This window comes from Myotis daubentonii, chromosome 1 (genome assembly GCF_963259705.1).
Source record: "Myotis daubentonii chromosome 1, mMyoDau2.1, whole genome shotgun sequence".
Taxonomy (NCBI): Eukaryota; Metazoa; Chordata; class Mammalia; order Chiroptera; family Vespertilionidae; genus Myotis; species Myotis daubentonii.
The window spans coordinates 131,275,612-131,291,285 of NC_081840.1; the positions used below are offsets into that span (position 1 = coordinate 131,275,612).

At 43.3% G+C, this 15,674-nt stretch overlaps 1 protein-coding gene across 1 annotated transcript in view; it reads right to left on the minus strand.

The window, feature by feature from the left end:
• LOC132234859 (putative coiled-coil domain-containing protein 144C) overlaps positions 1–15,674 on the minus strand; it is a 53,970-nt gene that overhangs the window by 20,891 nt on the left and 17,405 nt on the right. Inside the window, exon 7 of the mRNA XM_059696370.1 lies at positions 5,075–5,235. Coding sequence (XP_059552353.1) covers positions 5,075–5,235 — 161 coding nt within the window. The remainder of the gene's footprint in view (positions 1–5,074; positions 5,236–15,674) is intronic.

The following is a 15,674-nucleotide window of genomic DNA, read 5'->3' on the forward strand; positions in this document are numbered from 1 at the left end:
TGGACAACCGAACAGGAGGCTGCATGGGGCGACCAGGCTGGCAGGAGGATTAGTAAGGGATGGCCAAACATCCGAAGAGCAGGCTGTGGGGGGCAACCAGGTTGGCAGGGGTGTTAGTGAGGGACGACCAAACAACTGAACAGCAGGCTGTGTGGGGCAACCAGGCCCACAGAGGGGGCAGTGAGCAGCAACCAGGCCAGCCAGGGGCCACCAGGTCAGCAAAGGCAGGCACTTGGGGGTGACCAGGCCTGCAGGCAGGGCAGTAAGGGGCGATCAGGCTGGAGGGCAGTCAGTTAGGGGCAACCAAGCCGGCAGGGGAGACAGTAAAGGGCAACCAGGCCTGTGGGAGGGGGAGCTGGGGGTGACCAGGTTGGGAAGGAAGGCAGTTAGTGGCGATCAGGCTGGCAGGCAGAGGCAATTAGGGGTGTTCAGCCTGGCAGGCAGGGCACTTAGGTGTGGTCAGGCAGGCAGGCAGGTGAGCGGTTAGGAGCCAGCAGTCCCAGATTGTGAGGGGGATGTCTGACTGCCAGTTTAGGCCTGATCCCAGGGATCCCGGATTGAAGTGGGTGCAGGCTGGGCTGAATGGACCCCCTTCCCATGCATGATTTTCATGCACTGGGCCTCTAGTCCTATTTAAGAAAGAGGTAATATGCAAATGGTCATCATGCCCCGATGCCCTCATGCCCTCTTGCCATTGCACCAGAGCTGTTCAGACACTGAACACTCGGGAGAGAGGAATGGGAACCACCCAGTCACAAATGAGCTTGGGAGAGAGGAATGAGGACCAGCCAGGCACAAATGAGCTTGGGAGAGAGGAATGGGGACCAGCCAGGCACAAATGAGCTCACAAGAGAAAAATGGGGACCAGCCAGGTTGGGGGTCTGGGAGAGTGACAAGCTGCCCTCCTCATGGTCCGAGGCGCCCGTGGCTGCCTCCCAGGCAAGGCCACCTGCCTACAGTCCCCTATGGCTGCAGCCAGCCTGGGTGAAACCAGCCCCGTTCCTGGGTGCCTGTGGCCAGTCAGAGGAAGGGAATTCTGGGTCCCAAGTGCCTACAACTGGCCAGATGAGGGAATCCTGGGTCCTGGGTGCGGGGACAAGGCAGAGGTGGTTAGGGGTGAACAGGGCAGCAGGAGAGCAGTTAGGGGCGATCAAGCATGCAGGCAGAGGTGGTTAGGGGTGATCAGGCTGGCAGGCAGAGGGGTTAGGAGTGATCAGGCAGGCAGGCAGGTGAGTGGTTAGGAGCCAGTGGTCCCAGATTGCCAGAGGCAGTTGGACATCTTCCAAGGGGTCCCGGATTGGGGAGAGTGCAGGCTGGGCTGATGGACCCTTCTCCCCTCCCCCGTGTATGAATTTCATGCACTGGGCCTCTAGTCTAACCACCTAAAAGTGTATAAAATGAACAGAATTGTATGCTTTCAACATATACAATGATATCTGTCAATTATATCTCAATAAAACTGGAAAAAATTAGAAATTGGAAAAAATAAAATAATCACATATCATTTGATATATATACTAGAGTCCTAGTACACGAATTCATGCACCAGAGGGGTCCCTCAGCCTGGCTTGCGTGAGCGGGCCAAAACCGGCTCTCCAACATCCCTTAAGGGGTCCCGGATTGCAAGAGGGCGGAGGCCAGGCCGAGGGACCCCCACCGGTGCACGATTGGAAATGTGAGAGAGACATGGGAAGTTGGCCAGCCAGAGAGGAATTGTGGGAGGGCTCCAGGGCATGTCTGGCCCATGTCACTCAGTCCCAATTGGCTGGACCCCAACAGCAATCTAACCTATCGGTTGGAGCTTCTGCCCCCCGGTGGTCAGTGCATGTCATAGTGAGCAGTTGAATGGCCTTAGCATGTCATTAGCATAGTATGCTTTGATTGGTTGAACAGATGACCAGTTGACCAGACACTTAGCATATTAGGCTTTTATTATATAGGTTAGTTAGAAAATGGTGATAATCCAATTAGTTATGATTTTCTTTGAAAAATAAATTATTTGGTAACTTTTAGGCTAGTATCTAATCCTATATAATAAAAACCTAATATGCTAAGTGTTCGGTCATCCAGAGACCTGTCAACTGTCAACTGCTCCAGACACACCCTGGAGCCCTCCCGCGGTCTCTTCTCAGCCAGCTGGCCCTGATGGGACTGGGCCAGACAGGTCCGGACCTGCCCTGGAGCCCTCCTACAGTCCCTCCCCGGCCCCATCATGCACTGGTGGGGTCCCTCAGCCTGGCCATGCCCTCTTGAAATTTGGGAACCCTCAGGGGGTGAAGGGAGACCCAGTTTCAGCTAGATCCCACAGGCCACACCCCTCAGGAGGGTGCCAGATGCAGGACTCATGGCTGCTGAGTGCTGCTGCAGCAGAGCAAGCCTCTCCCAATTGGGACTGATTGGACGTGAGCCCGCAGCAGGCACAGTGGGGCCGGGATGAGTGGGAGCAGCAGGTAGGAGCTGCAGGCAGCATTAGATTGCGGGTTTTGGCTGAATCCTGCAGACCACCCAGAAGGGCCCCACCCATGCACGAAATCGTGCCCTGGGCCTCTAGTTAGTATGTATTAGATAATACAAGTCATGAGAAATAGGATCATGGACTGAGTGCTGGGACACCTGGATGTGTAAAAGGTGGGAGATGAGGAGAAACCAAACAGACTAAGAAGGACAGACTAGGAAGGGCAAGGGGGAAACTGAGTTCGTCTGTTTGAACCCCCTGAAAACTCAACGTCCTGAAAGCCGAATGAAAAAAGAGTTTTCCTTTGGTTCAAATACTGCTGATAGGTAAGGTAAGGCCAGGTCTAAAACATTATCCCTAGATTTATTAGAGGAAAATAAGTACTAACCTTGAGAAAAACAATTTTGCAGAAGAAGTGGGACTAAAAATTATGAGAGTGGGTTCAAGAGTGCGTGGAAGGGAAATTAGAATCAGTGCGTACAGACCTTTTCTTTTTTCAGGACTTTGTAGCTAAATGGCACAATCTTGGATGATCTCATCATCTTCATGTTTAGCTGTCACTTTCAATCCTTTCATAGTGACTATGAAGCATTTTTGTAATACTTAAAAATTTTTTCATTACATACCTGTGGCACTATCTGGTCTAAAACATGCCAGGCTAAGTATTAAAAAAGAAATTCACAAAATTATACAACTAAAAGATCCCATGAAATGTTGCTAGGTATATAATATTATATAACCTGATTATCATGTTTCTTGCGTTTACAAAGACGACAGAAGGATTTCTTGCTAGATGAAAATCATCCAATCCTAGGACATGTTACACTACTCAAATGTACATAGTACACTGTAGTTAGTCATCTTAAAATCGTGTAACAGAAATAAAGGGGGAACATGCAGGTAATATTTTTACTTTACAAACTGAATTTTTGTCAATTGTGTATTATGATGTCCCTGTTGATAAATTGTGTGTGGTGCATACTGAAATGCGTTCTCCTTAAAAAGGAAGGATAAAAGTATGCATGCATACCTTCAAAAAGAATATTCACTACATTAGGAGCACCTTGGTTTATAATGCAAAGGTCAAAAAACGAATGCCTGCAGGCCAAATCCAGCCCAGAGCCTGTGTTTGTAAATAAAGTTTTATTGGAACACAGCCAATCCCACTCCTTTACCTAATGTCTATGACAGATTTCAGAGACCAGATGGGTCATAGAGCCTGTATTACAGACTATCTGGCCCTTTACAGAAAAGGTCTGCCAACCCCTTGTCTAGCAGATTAGCCTCTTGATGTGTTTTAATAGGTTTTACTCAATATACCGAAATCCTATATAATAAAGGCTAATATGCAAATTGACTGAACGGCCAAACGACTAGTCATTATGACATGAACTGACCACCAGGGGGCAGATGCTCAATGCATGAGCCTCCCCCTGGTGGTCAGTGAGCTCCCACGGGGGAGTGCCTCTCAGCCAGAAGCATGGCACATGCTGGTGAGCACAGCGGTGGTGGCAGGAACCTCTCCCTCCTCCGCTGCCGGGATAAGGATGTCCAACTGATGGCTTAGGCCTGCTCCCCATAGACGCAGGCCAGGCTGAGGGATCCCCCCAATCTGAGTGCATGATTTTCATGCACCAGGCCTCTACTTTGTAGATAAGACATGGAACAAACTGCCTTGTGAAATCCTTGGGCTTTCATATTAATTTGAGTGTCCAATATTTGAGCACTCAGGTATTAGGAACAAAACACAAAAAACCAGTCACTAGCAATTTAGGTAGAAACAAAGTAGAGTGACAGTGTTGCATATGACTTCCTTTTATACCTGAGCAGATATTAAAAGTATTCTCAAAAATTTGCTTAAGACATGATATAAACCCAATGCTTTAAATACATTTCAATTGTGAAACAATTATACTGTAGACCAGAACTACTTTCATTTTTTCCAATGGCTGCACACTACATTATTTTGTGGGTATAATAATGCATTTCCTTATAGATAGGTATTTTCACTATCTGCAACTTTTTGGTATGCAATGTTGTCAGAAATATCCTTAGCATACATACATATATTTGTAGCATTTATACACATATCCTTAATGTGTGTGTATATTATATATCTTTAACATCTATGTCATATTATATATATATGTATATATATATATTACAATGTCCTACTGTATGTTTTATATACATAATAATATATAATTAATGTCCTTTGAATGTGTATGTGTGTGTTTATACAAGTCATGTTTTCCTGTAGGATCTAGTTCTGGAAGTGAATCTATTGGGATAAAGGAATGAAATACTTGAAATTTCAAAACTAGTTCAATTTCCCTTAAAAAAAAAAAGTGCCAATTTCATCTACCGAGAGTGCATGAGAATGCCTTTTCCTCCCACGTGCCAATTCTGGTTTTCATTTTCTTTAATAAAATAATTATCATTATTAGTTCAAAAAAAGGTATCTCATTGTTCGTTGATTTGCATCTTTCTGATTACCAAGCAAGGTTCACTCTCTCTAGTAAAAATAAAAAATATGGTAATCAGGAATATTAGCTCAAGTTGGAATTTGTTTATAGGAAAAGAATAATTCCCTACTGTTAAGTACTGCTGTAGGCTTACCTGTCAGAATCTTGATCCTCCATAATAGAAACCTGCTGCTTATCAGTTTGTTCACTGTTGCTCTGCTGACTCAATCCACCATTGTCACTATCACCAGCACCATTATACATGTTTCTGGATGTTTCCTTTTTACTGCCTTTCTGCTCCTTTTTTTCTTCAACCTTTGATGAAAGTTTGATATTAAGGATATTGTTATTACTTTATTAATTAAAAAGACTTCATTAATTTGATCAATGGAATCTTAGTTTATTTGCTATGACTTGAATCAATAAAAATATTTTGTATGTTTAATTTTATCATTAAAATTGTTATAAATTCTGCTTCATTTCTTTTTCAATAAAGAAGCAGACTTTTTCAAGTTTTCTCAAAGGGCTTTTTTAATTTTGTGCTCCTATTCACATCATATCATTTCAAAACGTACCTCAAAACTCAGTTTTCTCACCCCAAATAGCTGCAGCAATCTTGAGAAAGAAGCACAAATTTGGAGGGATCACAATACCAAATATCAAGCTACATTACAAAGCCACTGTTCTCAACACTGCCACGTGCTGGCACAAGACCAAACATATAGACCAGTGGAATGGAACAGAGGATCCATAAATCAACCCAAGCCATTATGCTCAATGAATATTTGACAAAGGAGGCAAGAGCATACAATGGAGTCAAGGCAGTCTCTTCAATACATGGTGTTGGGAAAATTGGACAGATACATGCTAGACCTCCACATTATAGCATACACAAAAATAAACTCAAAATGAAAAAAGGAGTTAAACATCCAATGGGAAACCTTAAAAATCGTAGAGGAACCCACTGGCAGCAAAATATCAGGCATATGTCAAAGCAATATCTTTACCGACACAGCTCTTAGAACAATGGAAACTAAGGGGAAAATAAAGAAATGGGACTACATCAAAATAAAAAGCTTCTGCATAGCAAAAGAAACCATTAACAAAACAACACGAGAGCCCACTGCATGGGAGAACATATTTGCCAATGTTATATACGATAAGGGTTTAAACTCCAAAATTTATAAGGAACTCATACAACTTAACAAAAGGAAAACAAACAATCCAATCAAAAACTGGGCACAGGACCTAAATAGATACTTTTCGAAAGTGGACATACAGAGGCCAAGAGACATGAAAACATGCTTAAAGCCACTAATTATCTGAGAGATGCAAATCAAAACAACAATGAGGTAACATCTCACAACTGTCAGAATGGCTACCATCAACAAATCAAATGACAAGTGCTGGTGAAGATGCGGAGAAAGAGAAATCATCTTGCACTGCTGGTGGGATGCAGACTGGAGCAGCCACTGTGGAAAACAGTATGGAGTTTCCTCAAAAAACAAAAAATGGAACTCCCATTTGACTCAGTGATCCCACTTCTAGGAATATATCCCAAGAAATCAGAAACGCCAATCAAAAAGGATATATGGCCCAACCCAGTTTGGCTCAGTGGATAGAGCATCAGCCTTTGGACCAAATGGTCCTGGGTTCAATTCCAATCAAGGGCACGTACCTTAATTGCAGTATCCTCCCCGGCCTCGGCCCTGGTCAGGGCTTGTGCAGGAGGCAACCAATCAATGTGTTTCTCTCACATTGATGTTTTTTCTTTCTTTCCCTCTCTCTTCCACTCTCCCTAAAAATCAATGGAAAAATATCCTCAAGTGAAAAACAAGAAAGGATATATGCACCCCTATGATCATAACAGCACAATTTACAATAGCTAAGATTGGGAAACAGCCTAAGTGCCCAGCAGCAGATGAGTGGATTAAAAAACTGTGGCATATCTACACAATGGATTCCTATATAATAAAGAGCTAATATCCTAATTAGACCAAACAGCAGAATGTCGGTCTGGACAACCTTCCGGACAAAGGTGGGACTGTGAGGACTGAACCCCTTGCATGAATTCCGTGCATTGGACCTAATTCTATTTATATTTCTATAAAGCCTAAGTGACCAAACCACTAGTTGCTATGATGCACACTGATCACCAGGGGGCAGACACTCAATGCAGGAGCTGCCCCCTGGTGGTCAGTACACTCCCAGAGCCAACCTCTTGTGGTCCCTCCCTTCCTGCCCCACCATGGGCCGGCCTCCATTGGGGCTGGATGGCCAACCTACTGTGTCCCTCTTCTCCACCCCCAGCCAGCCAATCACCTGTGCCCCTACCCCACTGCCAGTGGCCACGATCGGCCCCTATCTCTGGCTGACCAACCTCCACAATACCACCCTCCCTCTCCACCCCCCCCCCCCCCCACACACACAGATGGCCCCAATTGCCCTGATTGGTACTGGGAAAGACAGCTCCAGTCAGCCGGCCAGGCTGAGGGACCCCATTGTGCATGAATTCATGCACCAGGCCTCTAGTGATGCTATAAAAAAGAAGGAACTTTTGCCATTTGCAACAGCATAGATGCACCTGGAGAGCATTATGCTAAGTGAAATAAGCCAGTCAGAGAAATATAAATATTACGTGATCTCACTCCTTTGTGGAATATAATGAACAACATAAACTTATGAACAAAAATAGATCCACAGACAGAGAAGCATCAAACAGACAGTATGACCTCAGAGGGAAGGCAGGGGAGGTGTGGGGGGGAAGGTAAGAGAGCAACCAAAGGACTTATATGTATGCATATAAGCATAACCCATGGCTACAGACAGTAGGGGGGTGAGGGTATGTGCTGGGGGGCTTGGGAGCAGCCCAGTAGAAGTCAATGGGGGGAAAAGGAGACATTTGTAATACTTAAAACTATTAAGAATTTAAATTAAAAAACCAACTCCGTTTTCTTTTCTCAGTTTTTTTTAGAGACAAATATTAAGTTTATTGCAAATAATATATGTGACCTATATGTTTATCTAACAGAGACAAAGAAATAAAAAGACAAAACATGCAAAATTTGCCCCTTTTGTCTTTCTCACTTGGGTCTTACATTACCCACTAGATTTAGAGGATATGACATTGTGCATCAGTAACAAATAGGAAGAAATCCTCTTTTTTCAGGATGCTATTCCTTCCCCCATTGCCTTTTAAAACTAATTTTTCTAAGATCTTTGAGGGTATCAAAAAGTGGTGGTATTCAAAACATATATGAACCAAAGTTTACCATAACACTGGAGGAGAGTAAAATCAATGAATTGTTAGTTAATGTACAATTCTGGAAAATAAGTAATTCTTTCATAATTTCACATACAATCACCATAAAATCTTATAGCTACAGGATATACAAGTAGATATCTACTTATGTTAGCCCCATATTTACTGATAACTGAAATGAAACAAAGGTTTAATGATCTGTCCAAAGTTCTTAAAGGTGCATTACCTAGAATTTTATGGCACCAAAAGAAAGGATATAATTCTATAATGCTGAATCAGATAAATAAACATAAAATCTCATCAAATATATCACATAAATTAAGTATAACTTTTGAAAAGTAATTTAATGCTTAGTGTAATGAGAGGTGGCATCCACTTTTCCTTATAAGGAGCATAATATCTCAATCTTTTTCCAACTCAAAACTCAGTTTTCTTCTTTAGAGACAAATATTGAATTTATTAGAGGCCCGGTGCACAAAAATATGTGCACTGGGGGGGGGGGGGAGTTCCCTCAGCCCGGCATGTGCACTCTCGCAGTCTCGGATCCCTTGGGGGATGTCCACCTGCTGGTCTAGGCCTCCTCCCCAGGTATCAGGCCTAAGCTGGCATTCGGACATCCCTCTGGCAGCTTGGGAGCCCTCGGGGGATGTCCACTTGCCGGGGGGAGCAGGCCTAGCTGCAGTCGGACATCCTTAGTGCTGCTGAGGAGGCGGGATAGGCTCCCACCACCACCGCTGTGCTGGCAGCCATCAGTCTGGCTTGTGGCTGAGCAGAGCTCTCCCTGTGGGAGCACACTGACCACCAGAGGGCAGTTCCTGCATTGAGCGTCTTCCCCCTGGTGGTCAGTGTGTATCATATTGACCAGTGATACCCAGTCATTCTGCTGTTAGGGTAAATTTGCATATTACCCTTTTATTATATAGGATAGAGGCCTGGTGCATAGGTGGGGGCCAGCTGGTTTGCCCTGAAGGGTGTCCCAGATCAGGGTGGGGGTCCCGCTGGGGTGCCTAGCCAGCCTGGGTGAGGGGCTGAGGGCTGTTTTCAGGCTGGCCACACCCCTTTCAATGTCAGGGTCCCCATTGGGGTTCCTGGCCAGCCTGGGTGAGGGGCTGATGGCTGTTTGCAGGCTTTCCAAGCCCCCCCGAGGGGACCCGCACCCCATGGGGTTGTGGCCAGCCTGGGTGAGGGGCTGAGGGCTGTTTTCAGGCTGGCCATGCCCCCCAGCGACCCAAGCTCTCAGCCTCTCCTTTTTTCTTTTTTTTTTCCAGCAGATATCTGGGTTTTATTTATCTTCTGTAATTGAAACTTTGTAGACTTGAGTAGAGCCCAGGCCTGGCCACGGAAGTCTGGAAGCTTGGCTTCCTCCATTGCCGGGCAACCCAAACCTCCTGCTCACTCCAGCTCCATGGCCACCCGCTGCCATCTTTGTGACGTAGTGACAGAAAGATGGTTAATTTGCATACTACTCTTTTATTAGATACTAGAGAACCAGCGCATGAAATTCATGCGCAGGTACAGTCCCAAGGCCTGGCCTATGATCCGGGCCATCTTCCCCAGCTGCCCGCAGTCGGCCACACCCCCCACCGCCACCCACTCCCGGTTCCCCGTTCACCATCAGGTGATTAGTGCCTGATGGCTGGGGGAAGGGACTGAGAGGTCAGCTGTTCCTGCCTGCTCGCCAGCCCCGCCCCTTCTGTGGGTGGCCATCAGGCAATTGGAGCCTGCTGGCCAGGGAAAGAGAACAAAAGGTGGTCAGTGTGCCTCATAGTGACTGGTCCAGCGGTCATTCTGGTTGTTCTGCTGTTAGGGTGAATTTGCATTTTACCCATTTATTATATAGGAGGATTGCAAATAATTTATGTGACCTATCTATATATATAAAAGCCTAAGTGACCTAATGACTGAATGACCGAACGACCAGTCAACCGGTCACTATGATGTGCACTGACCAACAGGAGGCAGACACTCAATGCAGGAACTTCCCCTTGGTGGTCAGTGTGCTCCCACAGCCAACCTCCCATGGCTGGCCAACCTCCCATGGTCCCTACCCCCTGGCCAGCCAAACTCCCATGGTCCCTCCCCCTGGATGGCCAACCTCCTGTGGCCCCTCCCATGCCAGCCAACCTCCCACATCCCTCCCCAGCCCTCATCATGCACTGGAGGGGTCCTTCGGCCTGGCCTGTGCCCTCTCAAAATCTGGGACCCCTCAAGAGATCTCGAAGATCTGGCTTCAGCTTGATCCTGCAGGCCAGGCCAAGAGACCCTATTGGTGCATGAATTCATGTACTGGGTTTCTAGTATGACAATAACATACATGTCAAAATGATAACTGCTCAAAGTGGGAATAGAGGGATCATACCACAACATAATAAAAGCCTTATATGACAAACCTACAGCCAACATCATATTCAATGGGCAAAAACTAAATACATTTTCCCTAAGAACAGGAACAAGACAGGGATGCCCGCTTTCACTACTCCTGTTCGACATAGTATGGAAGTACTCGCCATAGCGATCAGACAAGAAGAAGAAATAAAAGGCACCCAAATTGGAAAAAAAGAACTAAAATTGTCATTATTTGCAGATGACATAATATTTTACATAGAAAAAACCCTAAAGACTCCATCAAATAATTATTACACTTAATAAATGATTTCAGCAATGTAGCAAGAAACAAAATTAATGCCAAGAAATCTATGGCATTTTTATACACGAATAGTGAATTTTCAGAAAGAGAGATTAAAAAAAAGAATCTCATTTACCATTGCACCAAAAAAATTAAGATACCTAGGAATAAACTTTACTAAGGAGGTAAAAGACCTCTACTCAGAAAACTACAGGACACTGAAAAAAGTGATAGAGGAAGACATAAACAGATGGAAGAACATATCATGTTCTTGGATTGGTAGAATCAACATTAAAATGTCCATACTACCCAAAGCAATCTATAGATTCAATGCACCCCCCTCTTAAAATACCAACAGCATATTTCACAGAACTAGAACAAACTCTCTAAAATTTCATCTGGAATAAAAAAAGACCTCAAATAGCTGCAGCAATCCTTAGAAAAAAGAACAAAGTTGGAGGGATCTCAATACCAGATATCAAGCTGTATTACAAATCCACTATTCTCAACACTTCCTGGTACTGGCATAAGAACAGACATATAGACCAATGGAAGAGAATAGAGAACCCAGAAATCGACCCAAACCACTATGCTCAATGAATATTTGACAAAGGAGGCAAGAGCATACAATGGAGTCAAGATAGTCTCTTCAATAAATGGTGTTAGAAAAATTGGAAAGATACATGCAAAAAAATGAAACTAGACCACCAACTTACACTACACACAAAAATAATCTCAAAATGGATAAAGGACTTATGTAAAAATAAGATAGGAAACCGTAAAAATCTTAAGAGGAATACACAGGCAGCAAAATATCAGACATATACCGAAGCAATATCTTCACCTATATAGCTCCTATGGCAATTGGAACTAAAGAAGAAATAAAGAAATGGGACTACATCAAAATAAAAAGCTTCTGCACAGCAAAAGAAACCATCAACAAAACAACAGGAAAGCCCACTGCATGGGAGAACATATTTGCCAACATTATGGTTGAATCTCCAACATTTACAGGGAACTCATACAACTTAACAAAAGGAAGATAAACAATCCAATCAAAAAATGGGAAACAGACCTAAATAAATACTTTTTTTAAAGAGGACATACAGAAGGCCAAGAGACATGGAAACATGCTCAAATCATCGGAGAGATGCAAATCAAAATGACCATCTCACACCTGTCAGAATGGCTATCATCAACAAATCAACAAATGACAAATGCTGGAGAGAATGTGGAGAAAAAGGAACCCTCCTTCATTGCTGGTGGGAATGCAGGCTGGTGCAGCCACTGTGGAGAATAGTACGGAGTTTTCTCAACAAACAAAATGGAACTGCCATTTGACCCAGTGACCCCACTTCTAGGAATATATCCCAAGAAACTAGAAACACCACCAGAACCGGTTTGGCTCAGTGGATAGAGCATCAGCCTGCGGACTCTGGGGTCCCAGTTCAATTCCAGTCAGGGGCATGTACCTTGGTTGCAGGCACATCCCCAGTGGGGGGCGTGCAGGAGGCAGCTGACCAATATTTCTCTCTCATCGATGTTTCTGGCTCTCTATCCCTCTTCCTTCCTCTCTGTGAAAAATCAATAAAATATATTTTTTAAAAAAGAAACTAGAAACACTAATTAGAAAGGATATATGTACCCCTATGTTCATAGCAGCACAGTTTATAATAGCTAAGATTGGGAAACAGCCTAAGTGCTCATCAGCAGATGAGTGGATTAAAAAACTGGTACATCTACACAATGGAATACTATGCTGCTGTAAAAAGGAAGGAACTCCTACCATTTGTAACCACATGAATGGAGCTGGAGAACATTAGGATAAACCAAATAAGTCAGACAGAGAAAGATAAATATCACATGATCTCACTCATTTGTGGATTATTATGAACAAAATAAACTGATGAACAAAAACAGATCCAGAGACAGAGAAGCATTGATCAGATGCTCAAACCTCAGGAGGAAGCAATGGGAGGGTGGGGAGAAAGGGGAGAAATCAACCAAAGGACTTGTATGCATGCATATAAGCATAACCAATGGACACAGACACCAGGGGGGGTGAGGGCACGAGCATTGTGGGGGGGATGAAGGAATAAGGACATATATGTAATACCTTAATCAATAAAGAAATATAAATAGTATTTTTTAAAAATAATAATTGCTATGCTTTTATTTTGGAAGGTATTCTATGGTTGATGTTCTATGGTTTTATATATTTTAATCTTTCCATTACAATTCACATTCAACATTATTTGTATTAGTTTTAGTTGTACAGCATAATAGTTAGACAATCAGATACTTTACAAAGTAATCCTCCTGATATTTCAATACTCATCTGACACCATTCATGCTTATTACAATATGATTGACTATATTCTCTATGCTGTACTTGGCATCCCTGTGACTATTCTTTAACTACCAATTTGTACTTGTTGACCTCTTTACTTTTGACCCAGTCCACTGACCTCCTTCCCACTGGCATCCATCAGTTAGATCTCTGTTACCCATGAGTCTGTTTTAAGTTTCTTAGATCATCTATTCTACTCTTTACATTCCACATATACTAGTAAGTGAAATCAGATGGAACTTTGCTGGAGACCAAGATCAACAGTAATTGATATAACTGTGAGGAGTCTGGCAGAAGGCTGACCAGGACTCCTTTTGATATTCACGGGATGAATATCTACATTTTGTTACCTGCTGCTGACTCAATGGCCTAAAGCAAAATCCCCCCAAACCTGACAATCTTACTGTTTAATAACCAATTACCATTGATATGTCTGTTTGCATTCCTAAAAGCAATTGTGTATTCTAGCTAATAAAAGCAGCTGGGTAAGGAGCAACAGGGAGAACTTGACTGCTATGGTTAAGTTGTCCTCTGGTTCCCCCAATATTAAAAATATATTTCATCTTGTGTATCATTTGTGCGTCAGCTCTTCCTCCAAGCCTTTGAACCCGGGAAAGCCACACTGGCCATGGACTCTCGCAGAACTTATCTTTCTCTGTATGATTTATTTCACTTAGCATAATACCTTCTAGGCCCATCCATGCTGTCACAATGGTAAGGTTTTGTTTTTTTATGACAGTATGATACTTTATTAAACAACATAAAGGTTTTACTCAACAAACACATCTGAGAGTGGTGATAACAAATATACATGAAAGTATATATGTTTGTTATTAAAATATCTCAATAATATTCCAATGATTAGGTACAGTGCAGGTGGGTACTTCAAATTTGGGGGGACTGTGATGCAAAGTATATGAATAACCACTATGCTGTACATGTGAAACTAATACAAAATAATATTGAACATAAACAATAACTAAAAAGTAAAGTAAAAAAAAATATCTTGACGTGTTCATATTGGAATTCTAAGTTCCAAGGTTTTCAGTAAACCATAGAAGATTGCACACACTATAGCACAAAAATAGGTGAGTTTAGCTGGGGCTATTTGCTTATATCCCTTCTCTCAGTCATAGCTTCCTTCCATTTTATTGTTTCTGGGATGCAATTTATGGGTGTTTTTTAAGTTGATTTTGAAGAGAGCAGAAGGGAGAGGGATAGAAACATCGATGAGAGATAAACATTGATTGGCTGCCTCCTGCACACCCCCTACTGCAAATCCAGCTATAACACAGGCATGTGTCTTGACCCTGAATCCAGACAGGAACCTCTTGGTTCATGGGTCAATGCTCAACCACTGAGTCACACCAGCCAGGCTATGGGATATAATTTATATTTAAGCCAATGGACTTAAAACAAAACAAAACCCTAGTGCTTATTACATTTTTTTCCAGCAATCTCCTTTATACTTTCGCTGGTTCAGAAGGTCACATGTACATAACTAACTTAGTTTCCCAATTCATAGGGAAGACTGACAGAGAGATATAATTAAAAAACAAACTTGAGAATGTTTTCCTAAACTATTATTTAGTTGATAGAATCTACTTAAATATACAATTACATATTTAGACAAACTCATTTTATACACAAACTTTTTTTAGAAGTGGAAAATGAGAATGGATCAGAGAATTGGTAAAAAGAACAAAAGCAAGTGAAATTCTACTTCTTTTTGAAGTTGAACTTTCTCTTTTTTCCAAGCCAGGCTCTCTACTTTTACCATGTCTATGTCATTCTTAAGCCTTTGTATATCTTGCTGTAGTTCTTCATTTACATACCAGAGGCTTAGTGCAAGAAAATCGTGCATGGGGGTGGGGATCCCTCAGCCTGACCTGCAACCTCTCACAATCCAAGACCCCTCAGGAGATGTCCGACTGCCTCATTGCCCCTAACCATTCTGCCTACCTGCCTCATCACCCCTAACACCTCTGCCTGCCTGCCTGATTGCCCCTAACCATTTGCCTGCCTGCCTGACCACCCCTAACCCCTCTGCCTGCCTGCCTGCCTGATTGCCGTTAACCACTTGCCTGCCTGTCTCATTGCCCCTAACCACTCTACCTGCCTGCCTGATCACCCTGAACTGCTCATCTGCCTGCCGGTTCACCCCTAATTGCTAGCCTGCCTGCCTCATCGCCCCTAACCACTCTGAATGCCTGCCTCATCGTCCCTAACTGCTCACCTGCCTGCCTCATTGCCCCTAACCACCTCTTCCTTGGCCCACGCTGCTGCAGCTTCATCTGGAAGGACATCCAGAATGACATTCAGAAGGTTGTTTGGCTGTCCGGTGTAATTAGCATATTATGCTTTTATTATTATAGGTACTCCAGGTGTTCTGTCATTGTGCAATGCAGAGGAACTCTCATCTTTTGATTTAGAGTCCATGCTTTTACAATAATTAGCACTGCAATTATCTGCACATAATGGCTTGTGGAACAAGTTGTGATTTGGCTTTGTTTCCT